General features: G+C 35.8%; 1 protein-coding gene across 1 annotated transcript in view; it reads left to right on the top strand.

Annotated features, from left to right (window-relative positions):
• LOC123536981 (thrombospondin-3-like) overlaps positions 1 to 15,333 on the top strand; it is a 68,556-nt gene extending 53,223 nt beyond the window's left edge. Inside the window, exon 24 of the mRNA XM_053529219.1 lies at positions 8,076 to 15,333. Coding sequence (XP_053385194.1) covers positions 8,076 to 8,129 — 54 coding nt within the window. The 3' untranslated portion in view covers positions 8,130 to 15,333. The remainder of the gene's footprint in view (positions 1 to 8,075) is intronic.
• Positions 15,334 to 16,970: the final 1,637 nt, after the last annotated feature.

Here is a 16,970-nt window from a genome sequence, read left to right as displayed (position 1 = left end):
AGTTACATGCGGTAAAAATTTTATTTTGCTTTCACTCCTTAGATTACATATCATGGAAGAAATTTAGGTAGGTTTTACGTCTGCCCCAAGGTTACACAGAAACACAGGATTCGACCTTATTTTTTCAATGTTGAAGTTAGAATTCTGTCACATTAAATCCGTTTACTTGAGGCACCCTAGAAAAAATGATATTGACATTTTTATTTCGTATTTTATAATTGTTTACCAATAGTTTGATGTTTCTTTTATTAAAATTAATGGTAAAATGAGTTCTCTGCAAACGTTTTGGATAGTGGCCATCACTTTGAAATTTGTCTCTACTTGAGCTTGAGGAGATACCATAAGTAATACAAAATTTATAAAAAACGGCACGGTAAAAGTTGTTTAAAATTTGCAAAACAGTGCGAAACACGGTCACTGTTATATTTAGCGCGCATCTTTTTAACGTTATTGGCGTTTATTGTTTGGCGCCTTTTACCGCGACGTCACTTCTTCACGTACTTCCTGTATACTTGTTTGTATTTGAATTGAGTTGATGTAATACAGTCATCGAAACCGAACCTGCTTTTAGTATGATGTCAATCCCGACAGTCACCTTTAAGAATAAACCAAGCAAATGCCATTTTGTAAACATAACTATTAGGCATCTAATACTTTAATGGCTAGATATAAGTGTAAGCGACGTTACAGTGGTTTGTTATTGTTTTACCCTCTATCACGTTTGGAAACGAATTTGCCTGCCCTGGTCGGTTTCTAAAAGAATCTGATAGAGAATATTAAGTGATCTTTAAAATCAAACACTCGTGGAGCTTTCATCTTAAAAACAGTGTGTAACTCATTATGATCTTAACAGCATACCATGAATTCCGTAACTAAGTATATATGTTGGATTTTGGCATTAGAATATTTGTGATAACTAATTAAATAATTGATGTTTGTCAATTGTCTATTTTACAAATGAACAAGTGAAGATATTTGTTTTTGTACGTTCTGGGAATCGCCCTATTTTTTCAAATGCAAAATAATAGTTCAATTTTACAAAGTATTAGGAATTGTAACTTGGTTCTTTCCAAACCATCTCTCTCTCTCCCTCTCTCTCTCCCTCTCTATCTCCCTCTGCATCATCGGAAAGATTTCTGTTCCTCTCTCTTTGCATCATATTCGTTATTGGATAAAGTAGTTGCAGTACTGTCAAAATCTGCAGAAAACTAGAAACATCCTTTCTGCGAATGTCTGTTCAAGAATGATTATCACAAATACATTTCATTGCATTGGTTTTATGACGTTTTTAGTCTTTAATAGAAGGAAACAGTATAAACGTCATACTGTTTTTCTTCTTATTTATCACATGTTTTTACGTCACGGGAGTGAAATAAAAACTATTACATAAAAATGATAATTCACTAAATAATAGTGTAATATATACTAGTCAAAAGTTCCAACGCCCATATGTACATAATTATCTATATTTTATTTAATATTAAACCAAATACAATGAAATCTGACATGAGTAACACATAACTATCCTGTAACAGAATGAAAAACAAAAACTTAACAAAAAAACACAGTAGATAACAATAAAATGCATTAATTGATTGAATGATGCATTTTTAAAGTTATCTACTGTGTTTTTTTTTTGTTTGTTAAGTTTTTGTTTTTCATTCTGTTACAGGATAGTTATGTGTTACTCATGTCAAATTTTATTGTATTTGGTTTAATATTAAATGAAATATCGATACTTATGTACATATGGGCGTTGGAACTTTTGACTAGTATATTTTTGACGTCGACGTCGTTTAAAGTGTAGGAGACGTTGGTCAAATTGACTTGTTTACAATAGTAAAGAAAGCAGAATTTTAGATGTTTCGGCAGGAAAAGCTAACATTTGATAAAAAGAATATTACATTTTTGACTTTTCACGTTGAATTTATTAAAAATCGTTGAATAAAATGATAGAATGCTCGATAGAGCCTTTCTCCAACGAGTTTAATAAATTCAGTATGAAAAGACACTCATGTAATATACTCAATTTAATTTAATTAAAAAAGCTCTTGTTCATTTAACGCTCACTCTATGAAATTGTCCGGAGTGTAAAATTTATTTCCAAATAAAACAGGATATCATATAATGAAACAACTGTGTTATGCTGAAATGTCGAAAATATAGAGCGAGTAAGAAAGTTAATGGATATATATATATTTAACAGAGTAATCAAAATGCAATATGGAGGAAAATTAAAAACCTGTAATTACATGAATATAAAAAGAAAGACAATTTCAAAAAGATTAAAAAAACAACAACAACAAGGTTTCCAAAATCAGTTACTATGAAAATACATCGCTGCTCCATACATTTCAACATATAGGTCTATATGTTTGTCAGTCCAAATCTGTAATTGGTATATAGAGAATAATAGGTTAGTGCCGTAGATGAGAAAGTTTATCTGGCGAGGTGGAGGAGGTTATCGGGTGAGCCGAAGGCGAACCTGATAACGTCCGGAGCCGAGCCAGATAAACTTTCTCCATCTTAGGCACTAACCTGTTATTCTATTTATCTTGTCATTACTTCATTTTCCGATATTTGGCAATTTATTTTACAAAAAAAAGTGTGTGACAACCGCTTTAATGACGTCATATTCGTAATGACGTCACTTATATAATGACGTGAATACTGGCAAAATCGCAATAACTTCTTCGTTTTTGAATAAAAACTCATTATTTGACCACTCATTTTCTTAGTTCGGACATTTCCAACACAATGATGATGGTTTCGTTGCAAAATTTCTTATGACAACAATATCGATCATAAGGTCACATGATCAACTGACCGTATATCACTGGTCACATGATCAACTGACGGTATATCAAGAAAGATATACGGCACCCTGATATCGGGTCGAAAATACTGCAAGTGACAGGATAAATGTTTTTTTGTAATTTTATATTGTTACATATAATATTGAAATGACAACCTTTTATGGTCGTAGCCAATGACAAAACAAAAGATTTGAAGAATCATGTTGTTATAACTCAAAACAATTTGCAGCCTTTTGGCTAAAAGAAAATTTATTGCTGTCTTCTTTTCTTCGACAAATGTAGCTATAAATCGAATGAAAAAAATAAACCCTTAAAAAATTAAAGTTATAGTATTGTTTAAAATAGAAAAAAAATATCATTAAAATGAAAACCTATACATGGACATTTATTATTAAATCTATACTTAGAGTCCTTTCCATTGATCTAGATGTAGTCACATGATCAATGATAAAAAGTCATATTGACTCGAAGGCGAAGCCAAAAACACATATTGACCGCCAGCTGTGACGTCATCACGGTTTGACGTCAAAACAATGCGACGTCGTACACAATTTACCACGAAAATGACCAAAGGCTGCAGATATTTCTATTTAATGTTTATACTTATGAGCAGGCTGGATTTAATTATAAAACAATTGTTGCCTTTTAAGTTCGGTCGATATGTGAATTTATCGACCTGATAAAAGCGATATCAACCTCGGGCTGCGCCCCCGGTCGATATCGCAAAAGGCAATAATTATATAATATTCTTAAAGTGACATTCTGTGTGTAAACGTGATTAAGTCTGAGTGAGGTGTAAACACGATAATGTTTGTTAGAATATATCTAAGAATTATTTTTTAAACAAATTATCGAGTATACCCCTGAGTCGAAACTTGCATTCCTCCCTAAATACATATGCTGAACAACCACTTTAAAATTGTGAATTTGGTCGTTTCCTTTTTCTTTAAACCACTTTTGTGTTTGGTATAGACTTGATCTGTGTGTGCAGAGGTTATCTTATTTAAGACACACTGAACTTCAGGAACATTCATTGAAAGTTCTAGAGTAAGATAGGCTTTGCTTTTTGGCTCACCTAAGCCAAAGACTAAAGGCGAGCTAATGTGATCGCTTGGCGTCCGTCCGTCTGTCGTCCGTCCATCCTTCGTCCGTCCATCCACACTTTCCTTTAAACAACATCACACTGGCCATAGCTTTCGCAGAAGCGGTGGTTCCAACGCAGCGGCGGTGGAGGATTCGTCGCAAAAGCGGTGGAGAAATATGGCCGACTGACTACATTTATGCTGTCATCGGTACGTTTTCTAATGACCTTTTCACGTTTGACTGAAAACAACCAGTGAGACAGGAGCTCATATGTGTACTCTTCCAACCAGAAACACTTGTTCCGTGCAATTCTTTGTCATTAATGTAAATACTTCTGTACAGTTTGACGAGGGACTGCCGTTTTTGTAGAATTCGCATTAAAAATGATAAAATATTGTACAAAACGACCCCTGAGCACGTTTGCAGCAAATCGTAAGTACGGCCCTGTCAAGCAAAAACTATTTCTCCGTAACAGGTGAATTTTCATTACACGCATATGAAAAAATCGACCAAAAATGATTCCAACGCAGTGTGCGGTGGGTACAATTGCAACGCATTACGGTGGATCTTGTTTCTTTAATGTTCGTTATGGACTTTTATCTTAAATAAACAGCATTTTCCTGGGATTTTGATAGGGGTAGGTCCATGAAATCACTTTGACATCAGCAACAGAAACTTAATGTTTAGTAAACTAATCATATACTATTGATTTGCACTTAAGTTCTGTTGAATGCACTCACGAAAATCTTTAAACCATAAATATTTTACTAAATCAACTGCCAAATAATAAAGCCATGTTCTTTCGTATTAAATACACCCACAATTATGATTATTGACGATTATTGATATTAAAGTATGAAGGTTTTCTTCATTTTTTCTTTTCCCTTATTATATACAAAATATCAACTGACAATTTCGATTGTTTGATTAAATGCTTACCACATACGACATCATAGAACAGACCAACTTATCTAATATACAAACTGACAGGGTTTCGGCTGTTCCTTAGTTTTGTTGGGCCACATAATATCGAATTCGGGTTTGCATTGGAGTGAGGGCGGGGGAGTATTCTCCAACACACTGCACATGCTGCAACCATTTGTCATTTTTACAAGTTTTTAATCATGTTTTAGCATATTTAAGTATGTTCCCAGCTACAATTTTTCATCAGTTGTTATAATAAGAATAACTGAAATGAGTTGATTCCTTGTCGTCCTCTTGGCACTAGAACAAGGAGTTAAAGGTCTCTTAATATGTTTGATTGGCGCTGTGACAGTTTTCAGAGGAAAATTAAGTTTTTGTCTTTCATTTTTTGTAACATTTCTTTCTGCTTGTCCGTTGTTAGTGATTTGTACTCTGTTTCTCCGTTTTTCTTTCATGTTGAACTTAAACTTAGAATCATCCAGATAAACATCACTGAAGATAAGGCCATGAATGTGGCGTATGGCGTTAACAGGCTTTTCTTTTGATTTGACCTGGTAACCTAGTTTTTGACCCCACATGACAAAGTTTCGAACTTGACCTAGAGATTATTAAGATAAAAATTCCATGCACAATGTGTCTAATCATGTGATCGCGCTACGTCATTTTGAGCTCGAAAGTGAAAGTACAAAGGTAAACAAAAATTGGAAATCAGGGCGTAATTTTTTAATCTATATATTGTGTTTATATCGTGCATATGATTCGAAACCTATTTGAAAGAGCTATCCCCACGGTTTCCCCACCAAAGGCTTTTTGTTTTAATGCTATTCCTGTTCAGTTGACTTGCACATTGAGCGCACACTGTCGAAAGTGGTTGAACAGGAATAGTGTTAAAACGAGAAGGTTTTGGCGGGACAATTGTAGTACCGGGGCTAGCACTTTCAAATAGGTTTCGAACGATGTACATGATATTAACACAATATATTGAGTAATAAACTTACGCCCTGATTTATTATTTTTGTTTACGTTTCCACTTTCACTTTCGGGCTCAAATTTAAATCACGTAGCGCGATCATGTGTTTGTATCAAATCCAAGCATAAATGAAACCTTATATGAATGAGAGGGCCAGAATAGAAAATTTGCCTCTTTCAGGGGTAGTATCTCTTGCAATCTGACTAAAGTACATATCCTATTACGCTACGCTTAGAATCTGAACACGAGCTATTGATAAACTCGTTCTGACGACCCTTCCGCAAGCCAATCAAAAGCTTAGTTACAACATTTTGCAAGCCTTGGTTTTTGATATCTACAATTCTTATGTCGTTAACAGCCGGTTAGCTCAGTCGGTAGGACACTTGCTCTGTTAGCGAGGGTCCCGGGTTCGTACCTTGGACTGACTGCAAAATTTTTCTTACTCTTTGACATTCGAACAAGTCGTCAGATTGGTTAAAATAAAAATAGATTTGCGAAAATAAAATATAGCAATATTGGAAATCCAAAACATACAGAAGAAGAATGTGAATGGGTTGTTCTCGGATCTTCGTTTAGAAAATCAGGTACTTTAGTCAGATTGTATCTCTTGAACATATGATGGAATCTAGCTGGTTTTCAATAGGAACCGAGATCTTATTGTGACTTAATTTGTGTGTAAATGTAGTTAAAGTCGAATGTAAAATGTCATGGCCATCATGTTCATAAGGTGAACATTTTGGCTCTTTCTGGAATTAAAATCTGTTGAAAATCAGGTCTCTATCGTGTTCAAAAGAAATTGTGGACAGACGACGGACAGACGACTGACGGACGACGGACGAAGGGCAATCAAATAATCTCATCTTGTCACTGAGGAAAAAATCTAAACTTTTTCCTTGGCACTTTAAGATGCTGTGGTAAACGTCTAAAAATAAAAGGATATTGTTGAAGAAGAGGTAAATTAGCCAACTTGTAAAAAGTCTTAACTCCAGTAACACAGCTGCTCAATGGCATTTTGTTAAGGTATGCTACATTGCAGTAATTGTATTTAGTCAAGTTAGTTTATCATACGATGCAGAAGTCGCATGTGATCAAATTAGAAAATTAATATTGTCACTTGATATTATGTATTTACGGATGTGCAAATCGATGTCATATTTATTCTACACTTTCAGTTTCTGCTGCTATCTAATGTCAAAGTGATTTCATGGCCCTACCCAATCAAAATTCTGGAAAAATGCTGTTTACTCCAATTTAAAGTCAATAGCGAACATTAAAGAAACAAGATCCACCGTAATGCGTTGCAACTGTACCCACCGCACACTGCGTTGGAATGATTTTTGGTTGACCATTTTGTATGCTTGCAATGAAAAATCGCCGATTACGGAGAAAAAGTTTTGGCTTGACAGTGTCAGACTTACATTTTGATGCAAACGTGCTCAGGGGTTGTTTTGTACAAGATTTTACCATTTATGATATAAATTCTACAAAAACGGCAGTCCCTCGTCAAACTGTACAGAAGTGTTTACATTAATGACAAAGAATTGCACTGAACAAGTGTTTGTGGCTGGAAGAATACACATATGGGCTCCTGTCTCACTGGTTTCAGTCAAACGTGAAACACTCGTTAGAAAAAGTACCGATGAAAGCGTAAATATAGTCAATCGGCCATATTTCTCCACCGCTTCTGCGACGAATCCTCCACTGCCGCTGCGCTGGAACCACCGCTTTTGCGAAAGCTATGGCCAGTGTGAACATCATCTCCTAAACCATCAGGCCAATTGTGATTAAACTTCACAGGGATGTTCCTTAGATGGTCTTCTTCAAAAATTGATCAAAGAATTGAATTCCATATAGAACTCTAGTTGCCATAGCAACCAAAAGGATAAACTTTAAAGATCTTCTTGTCCAAAACCACAGATCATAGGGCCTTTATATTTGGAATTTAGCATCATCTAGTGGTCCTTTACCAAGGTTGTTCAAATTATTCCCCTAGGGTCAAATATGGCCCCGCCCCAGGGTCATATGGTTTACATAGACTTTTATAGGGAAAACATTGAAACTCTTCTTGTCCAAAACCACAAAGCATAGAGCCTCAATATTTGGCATGTAACATCGTCTAATGGTCCTCTACACACACACTTACCAGAGCTCGAAGCGGTGTCAATTCGGTATAAACAAGATCCATGCAGCAGGTGCGCATGCCGTACTGCCTACCCTTAAAGCCATTACACTATACTTGTTACCAGTCTATTCTTGTTTTCACTACGATTATTCTTTTTCAGAGTTACCAGCAATACAATCAATTTGTGCTGACGTATCCCAACAACAGACGTTAACTCTCGACACTGAATTTATGAGCTGTGAACATTTTAATTATTGATGCTACTGTACTGTTGTGAAGTTTCTTAACTTGGCAGTTCTGCAAGATTAGTTCATTTCTATCTAAAAACGAACAACAAAGACACAACCGACGCAACCCGTTTATGATTGGATAATAAGACCAAATGATCTTTCTTTTCCAAGTCTATGCTAGTAACAAGGTTATTAATTACATTTTGTTAGTTATTTCGTCGCCACAGAATCTGCACATGTGCCTGTTATACATAGTGCAATCTTAAACTTTTGTTTAGGCAGCAAGATTTCGCTAAGACCTACTCGTTTTATTTTCAATACAATGCATATAGTTCGTCATACCTTTTAAGCCGGTTGTAGACGTAACTAGAAGACATCCTCCGCAGTGATTAATACTCGGTCCTTATTTCATACAACATGTCAGCAATCAGCAAATCAGATTATTTGTTCAGCTTGAGCTGTCGAATAGGTAAAGTACGTATCAAATATTTGAAACGTATCATGCTATGTTGCACCTTAAATTGGTAGCAACGCGTTTTGGTAGTCACTACCAAAATTCGGCCGAGTTTTGGTAGTCACTACCAAAACGTGTTAGACTCAACGAAATTTGGTAGTTTACAGAATTGTAGTACCAAAATGCGTCGAATATGTATACGAAAAACGGTATTAATAAAAATCTCATGATTTGCAAAAAAAAAGAAAGATATTTTGTGACAAATGGTCAATATTATTTCAAAGAGTGTCATGATGGAACTTAGTCGCTCATCCGACCTTGACCTTCTAATCTTGAAAATATATTCAGTCAAGCAGGATCATTGGAACACACGTGAGTCTTACTTTGACATATATCGAGAGATATTGAAGGAACTTGGCACAACTGTTTACCACAATTATTTGACGCATGACCTGACCCTGGGACAGGTTTCACAAACGCTCATAAGTAAGTATAGACTGTAAAGACTGTTTGAGGTTAAAATTCTAGCGATTCACGAGAAACGGTCACATAAGACGGTCTGTATAATACCTTTAAAAGTATATGCAAGGTAGATACCAATATATGTATGCAATATTCATCCACCAAAATTCTTTAGAAGTTTTCAATGTTGTTTAATATAGTGAAGTGAAATGCAATTAAATAATGCAATCCCGCAGAGAATTTATTCGATGGTTACCGACTAATTTATTCACACACAGTTATCGAGGTCGGCCGAGTAAATACCAAGCACTTGTATTTTTGTATACCGGGCATAACTTTCTCGTATGTTCACCTGGTGCTGGAAAAAACTTTACGTACACCCAGGGGAGTAGGACTGCCGTTGGACTGAATGCACAAATGTACACTCCTGAATTGTTACATCTGTTTTAAAGTTGAGGTTCAGTTGCACATTAGCTGAGCGTCTGTCTATTACTCGACTAAATGTTGGTATCTTGGAAAAATGAGCCTTATTATAATAACTGAATATTCAGGATAAATACTTTATGCGACTTGGAACGAGAACCATATATATCACATTAGGACCTCCACAGAGGTGGCGTCGGTAGCAGCGTTCAAGTTTGCGTCCGCTTATAAATTTATATGTAATCAGATCCTTCGCCAGAGAATACTGAAAGTTTAGCACCAGAGGGTGCAGATCCTTCGCCAGAGAAAACTGAAAATTTAGCGCTAGAGACAGCAGATCCTTCGCCAGAGAATACCGAAAGTTTATCACTAGAGAGTGCAGATCCTTCGCCAGAGAATACTGAAAATTAAGCACTAGAGAGTGCAGATCCTTCGCCAGAGAATACTGATTCAGTGCCAGAGAGAACAGATCCTTCGCCAGAGAATGCTGAAAGTTTTATCATCAGAGAGTTCAGATCCTTCGCCCGAGAATACTGAAAGTTTAGCGCTAGAGAGTGCAGATCCTTCGTCAGAGAATACTGATTCAGTGCCAGAGAGAACAGGTCCTTTGCCAGTGAACACTGAATGTTTAGCACCAAAGAATGAAGATCGTTTGCCAGAGAATACTGAAAGTTTAGCTCCAGAGAGTGCAGATCCTTCGCCAGAGAATACTGAAAGTTTAGTACCAGATAGTGCTGATCCTTCGCCAGAGAATACTGATTCAGTGCCAGAGAGAACAGATCCTTCGCCAGAGAATACTGACAGTTTAGCGCCAGAGCGTACAGATTCTCTTGATCCTCAGATAAAGTGTACCGTTCCTCAGCCAGAGAATATAGATTCTTAGCCGGATACTTTAACTTTGCTACGATTAATTGAGAGACAGCGTCATAGGAATAAAAAAAGTGTGTATTCCCTCTATATTTCGCTTTGATATGCTACCATTGCACGTACAAATTCAAATAGTGAAAATTTGTCTGAAGGAGAATCCATCAAATACGATTTGTTTTAAATAAAGTGGAGCATTTTTGAGAAATAATTAAGTTAACAGGAATTCTCAGACCCAGCATCTACCTTTCTGAAGGAATAGCAGAGGAAGTCTGCAAATAATCAGCCTTTAGAGGAGTCTTTTAAAATGAGGAAGAAATAGCGGTTAATTTTAGAAATAAAAAAAATGTGATAAAGGAACCAAGATGGTCAAATACACTAGTCTTTGTTCAGTCTAACGCAATTTGGTAGTGACTACCAAAACTCGGTCGAACTTTGGTAATGACTACCAAAACTCGGCCGAATTTTGGTAGTGACTACCAAAACTCGACCGAATTTTGGTAGTTTCTACCATAATGCGTTGCTACCATTTGGAGGCGCGGTAATGGAACGCATTTTGGTAGTTTCGTCTACTTCAGTGGCTGGGCTCATTTTAATGATACACACGAATGAGGAAATAACAACCCAAAAATGTTAAATTCTGAGAGTGCATAAGGGGTCTTAAACATATCTAAACGAAAGTCAGAAATACGATATATATTATATATATCGTTTCATGTAGGTTTGAGGGATCATATACGAAGCTTACTTCGCAGTAAGATAAACTGTCGTCATCATTATTTTCATCCTCAATATCATCTCCACAATCATCATTTTTCATTATTAGTTATTATCAGTTTCATTATCATCATTATCATCACTACCATTATCATCATCATACAGGTCGTCATAACCATTGATTAAATTCTATGAAAATTAAACAATTTAACAACACAAGCATATATACGTTACTTTGATTACAAAACATTTAAATAATTGTAGGGTATGCACTGTCAAGTTTAAGAATTGAAATGTATGCAAAACACAATCAAGAACTGTAAGAAATAGGAAAATGCTGATCATGTGATTAATATGTTTAATTCTATGGAAATTAATCATTTTCACAACACATGCAAAATATACGTTATTTTGATTACAAAACATTTAAACAATTGTAGGGTAGCTCTATGCAAAGCTAAAGGAAAGCTGCTGGTTATCAAACTTGCGCGAGATAGTATGCCTATAAATATTCTGACCAAGTTTGGTGAACAATAACATCGGACAAAAACTGCTCATTTAAGAAAGCGGAAACTGTCAACATTCACAATTCTGAGTTATTCGAGGGACATACCTCCAGAGCTACTGAAATGATCTGACTGGTTATAGATCTTGACCAAGATATAATGCAAATCAGCATACTGACCAAGTTTGGAGGATATTCGAAAAGATTGCTTAAGTTTAAGAGTGGACGCTGCCAATACTTGCAATTTTGAGCAAATGAAAGGGCGAAACTCTAGAACTACTGGGACGATCCGGCTGATTATCGAACTTGTCCCAGATGTTAAGATTCTGACCAAGTCTATAGAACACTGGATAAAAAATGCTCAAGTTAGATAGCAAACAACTTTTGGAGTCGCCCGCCCACCGCAGGTGTTCTTGCAATGCGTCGTATACAAATAAAGAAGAAAGCCAAAATCTGCGATAAATATTAAGAGAAAATCATTCGCATATATGTACATAAATAATAAGATACATGACGTTGTATACCTCATTGCGGAGCAAGTTTCATTTCTGAGTAAATTATATATTTCTTACAAATCTAAACACACAGAACCCACCATTTCCATGTGTTGCCAGAGGAGGACCCCAAAATACCACTCGCATGTATACATCAAAATCAAAATCAAAATCTAACGACGGAGAATGCAGTTTTTGGAAAATTAGTCCAGTAAGCCCAGGCCCACATTTTACCATTTTTTTACGCTGTGTTTCAAAGATATCTGTGATTTACTCTCGAAACCCCTCACCTTTAAAGAGAGAAAAATTAATTTGGCCGGAAATATTTATCTGAGACCCCTTTACACGGCAATCAGAATTCACCATTATGGTTATGTTGGATGTTTTAAAAAATATTTTGGTGGAGGACCCACGTGCCTTCCTCACATATATAATCCGTTTCACACATAAATGTGTCAATGTTATTGCAAAGGAAACGTCGTTAGAAGCACCTTTCACACTCTCTGGAATCTACATTTTGGTTGTTTTATACGAAAACTATATATGGAGAGAGGAACTTCGAACCATTTTTATGAGACATTCAATCCTTTTATCTCTCTCTTTTATGCGTAATGCAAAAAATGAGCTCAGCCCCCGGTGTAGAAAAAGCTATCAAAATACGTTCCATACCATGATCCTTAACACATCATATGTACCATTGCAACGTATTTTGTCGCTACCAAAACTCGGCCGAATTTTGGTAGCGAATACCAAAACGCGTTGCTACCGTTTTGAGATGTAACAATGCTATTATACCTGTAAGGTTGAAATACTCAAGATAATATGGGATGGTAATTTATTTCTATGAAGTCTATCATGATTATAAGGCTAATTTGGTCACAATAGTGTCTTTGCTGTCCCAAAAAATAGGATCATAGGTTGTACACTGTGGAATTTATAAATCTTTCGCTAGTGTCACATACATTGACAAATCCTTAATGTTACGGATGAACATAAAACGCCATTTTCTAGATAATATAGATTATAATCAAGTAGCGTCTTTTCTTACTTTTTAACAACTTACATATTTTTTTATTTTAGTGTTTTTTTAGTTAGCAGTTTAATGCGCACTATTGTGTCATGTCTGTGTCACGTCACCATTACGGAGAATCGCTATGAAATTTATATGGGGTTTCTTTTTTTTGCGGTTTCGTCGGGGGGGGGGGGGGGGGGGGGGGGCGTCATTCGTGGCGCGGTGGTCATGTCATGATTGATATGCTCCTGTTAATATTTTACATGTTTAATTTAGCAATATATCATATATTTATTAGCGAAATAATTCTTTGTATTACAGTGATACTTAAAAGTTGCTCTTATGCGAACTTGCTTCATTTTACTGTTATTTTATGTTATTTTGTTTTGTTTTTATTTTCATTTAATTTTGCATTTTCATTGTTGTATTATTGAACGTCAGGCTGACATAAATGTAAGTCATAAGACAACTTTACAGCTTTTGCTGGTGGGGGAGACTTAAGGTGCCCCTTCTTGTATTATTTCATGCCTAAGTGGGCACTGTAGTAGGACTAACTAGCTTCCCTATGTCAGCTTCGTGACATGAAAGAATTTTAACACTCCAAGCTTCAAACTAACAGCGGGAAGGTGCAAGTGATTCGAAGTCAGAGAGCTTAACGACTAGAATTTAACCCGTTAAACTTCATAGAATGATTGGCTGTGCTCAATCAATGACTCATATTGCTTGGGGGCTGCAGATCAATGTCACAGTGGCATTTGGACTAAAGATATTTTACAGTACACAACACAACCCGTGGGCCTACTGTCTTAGAGGGGATTCGTGGCCAGGTGATTAAGATCGCCGGATATGTGCCATCGTCACTGCGGGTTCAAAATGTTGTTTATGGCGTAGAATTCTTCCATGTGAGGAAACCATCCAGTTTGCTTACGGAAGGTCGATGGTTTACACAGATGCGCATCTGTGATTGATTAGTGCTCACAGGGGCACCTCGTGTCTTCTTCACCATCAAAAACTGAAAAGTCACCATCTGACCTATAATTGTGTCGACGTGACGTTAAACTCTAAAAAACAAAAACTCATAATCTGTCAAACTTTTAGGATGATTACTTGGGTCCGTTACTTCAGGGTTAGTAGATCAAAGGTCAATGTCACCGTGACCTTGAGAGTGAAAAGTTTTCAGATCAATAACTAAAGAAAACAGCATACTGTCCTCAAACTCATAGAAGGGTTGTCAATAGATTAAATTGACATTGAAAATGCAAATTGTTTCCATTCATTAAATGAAACAATCGTTGTCCTAATGCCGGTGTATTTTACTTGATGATTGACTAGTTGATAGGTACCGTCACATCAACGGTCAATGTCACAGTTACCCTATTGTTGATCATTATATTTACTTAAATTACTATTACCGGGCCTATAGCCGATGATTGCATTCTGGTCACTTTATGAGCATTTTCTTTTATTGTCGAGGTTAACATCGCAAAGGTTAAGGTCACGGTGACCTTGTTGAACCAGAAAACTGATTCTGGTCAATAACTGGAGCAGGCGAGGACCTTTGCAACCTTCAGACTTAATGAAATGATTGCCTGTGTTCAGCAGAATACCCGGAAATACTCTAGTGCTTAGGTCGTGATCAAAATGAAATTCTCGGTGACCTTGGGGCTGAAAATTGTTTCTTGTCAATACCTAGAAATACGTTGGATTCATCAAATGTCATACTCCCATTGCCTGTGATCAAAGGATACTGTCAATAGTGTTTGTCAGCAGCATACTTCATATTGCACATACATACCTGGGCACTTCTAACAGGCTATCTCTTGTTTAATGTTTGTTGATTAGTTGTGTTTGTTGCATAGAATATCTTTTGTCATTTCTTTTCTATATTAAGTAAAAAAAAATGCACCGCAAACATAGTATGGTTTAACTCTTGAAACGAATGTTCTTTGTGAAATGGATGGATATTGCATGTTAATTCACATTTCCATTTAAATTAACCACATATGATGAAAATCAGTATCAGATAGCTCCATAATCAACTTGTATGATGGTTTCCGGAGAAATCTATTCACCCTCTGATGAACACAACTTGAGAAAAGGGTGACAGTAGTCGGACTCTCACCTGCATTTTAATTAGTTAAGTCATTAACTAGCCTGACCTGTTTTTGTACAAGTGTATTAATTCTTGATATTTTGCTGGTCAAAGTATCAAATTCATTTGTTACTCTGTTCTCTAAATAAAACACTAACAATTATATTCTACTGTTGTTTATTAGCTCACCATGAACCTTGTGTTACTGTAATGGTGCCGACATCCGTCGTCAACTTTTTACTTTAAACGACTTCTTGTCATGAACAACATGGTGGTTCTTCATCAAACATAGAACATATTTTCATTGTTAATGAAACTGAACACCATGCGACTGATATTTAACAAAATGATTCAGAGAGAGTGATTATAATCTTGCACAAATTAAAATGATAGATCATTTTTTAATCTTTCACGGTAAATTAAATGCTAAAATTTTATCAACATTTTTTATGCATAAGTACATGAGGATATTTACTGTATATCATTTTGAGTTTTATCCAGTTTAGAATATTATATGTTATATATCAATACTGCATTTTACATTGAATACTTAATTCATTTGTGTGTGCTAGGGTATATATATATATATATATATATATATATATATATATATATATATATATATATATACAGTCAAACCCGGGTGCAGAACCTCCCTTTGGGACTGAAAATGCTGATATTTGTAAAAACATAATTTTTCAAGACAGGTGACTTGTGACCATAGTAAGCAGGTTATATGTATTTGGAGGTTATCTACAGTACGGGTCTGACTGCATAAGGGATTTCATCGGTTCTTAGGGTTAATGTGCCAAGTAATATAGCAAAATAAAAACAAGATTATGTGGGATAAGGCCGTGACTTTATTATAAATTTTTAAATGAAAATTATGGCATATTGTAAATATATAGCATGGTATATAGGAAAATGATGAGAAAATATGAAAGACAAAGCTCCAAAAGCTAAAATGCATGGAAGCAACAGCAGCGCGAAGGTGCAGAAAACTATGAAAATAAGCGCAGAACATACCAGACCTACTATGATAGGAAATTGTAGGTTCTAGCACTAATGCGAAACGAGGCAAAGATGCGCTCAGAGTTCTCTATGACATAAGATGATAGATCAACAAATATATTCTTCCTAGGTTAAGTAAATACGAAATGAAACATAACACTAACTTGACTAAGATCAAAATAAAATCCGATGTAAGTTAAAAAAGTATTCAGCAAACAAACGCACAAAAATAATAAAAAATAATAATAATAAAACATTTGTTTTAATGTAATATATGAACAAACGGACCCGGTGCGAGGGAAAGGTTATAGCAAACTATGCTACAATAATAATATAACCAAGCGATTGACTGAGCTAACCGGCAGACTGGAAACGTAAGAAAACAGGGGGGATTTACATGTCTGTTTCAACATAACCCATGTGTTAGAGGTTTGTAGCAAAGTGATCCACAAATTATATAATATGTACGGACCTACACGTACATATAATAAATGCAACTTTCGACTGATCACAAATAATCGTATGGCCGATAAGTTGAATAACCCTGTTTATATAAGACACAGTCAATCCATGGACCTGGTGATAGGCCGACCACATGGTTAAGGCCCCCTCTAACGGTTAAAGGGCGCCTGCCCAGTAACACCAATAATAAGATACGACCTACCGAGCGCGAGGTTGCAGATACGAGAAGGTCAACCTAGACAAGTGAGCTTTTATTTTTGATACTGCCGTAGTATACAAAAAATAAATATTTTGTGGATCATGAAATATTGCTCACAACACGGACAAAA

This window comes from Mercenaria mercenaria, chromosome 17, assembly GCF_021730395.1.
Source record: "Mercenaria mercenaria strain notata chromosome 17, MADL_Memer_1, whole genome shotgun sequence".
NCBI classification, from domain to species: domain Eukaryota; kingdom Metazoa; phylum Mollusca; class Bivalvia; order Venerida; family Veneridae; genus Mercenaria; species Mercenaria mercenaria.
This window is presented reverse-complemented; position numbering and strand designations above follow the sequence as displayed.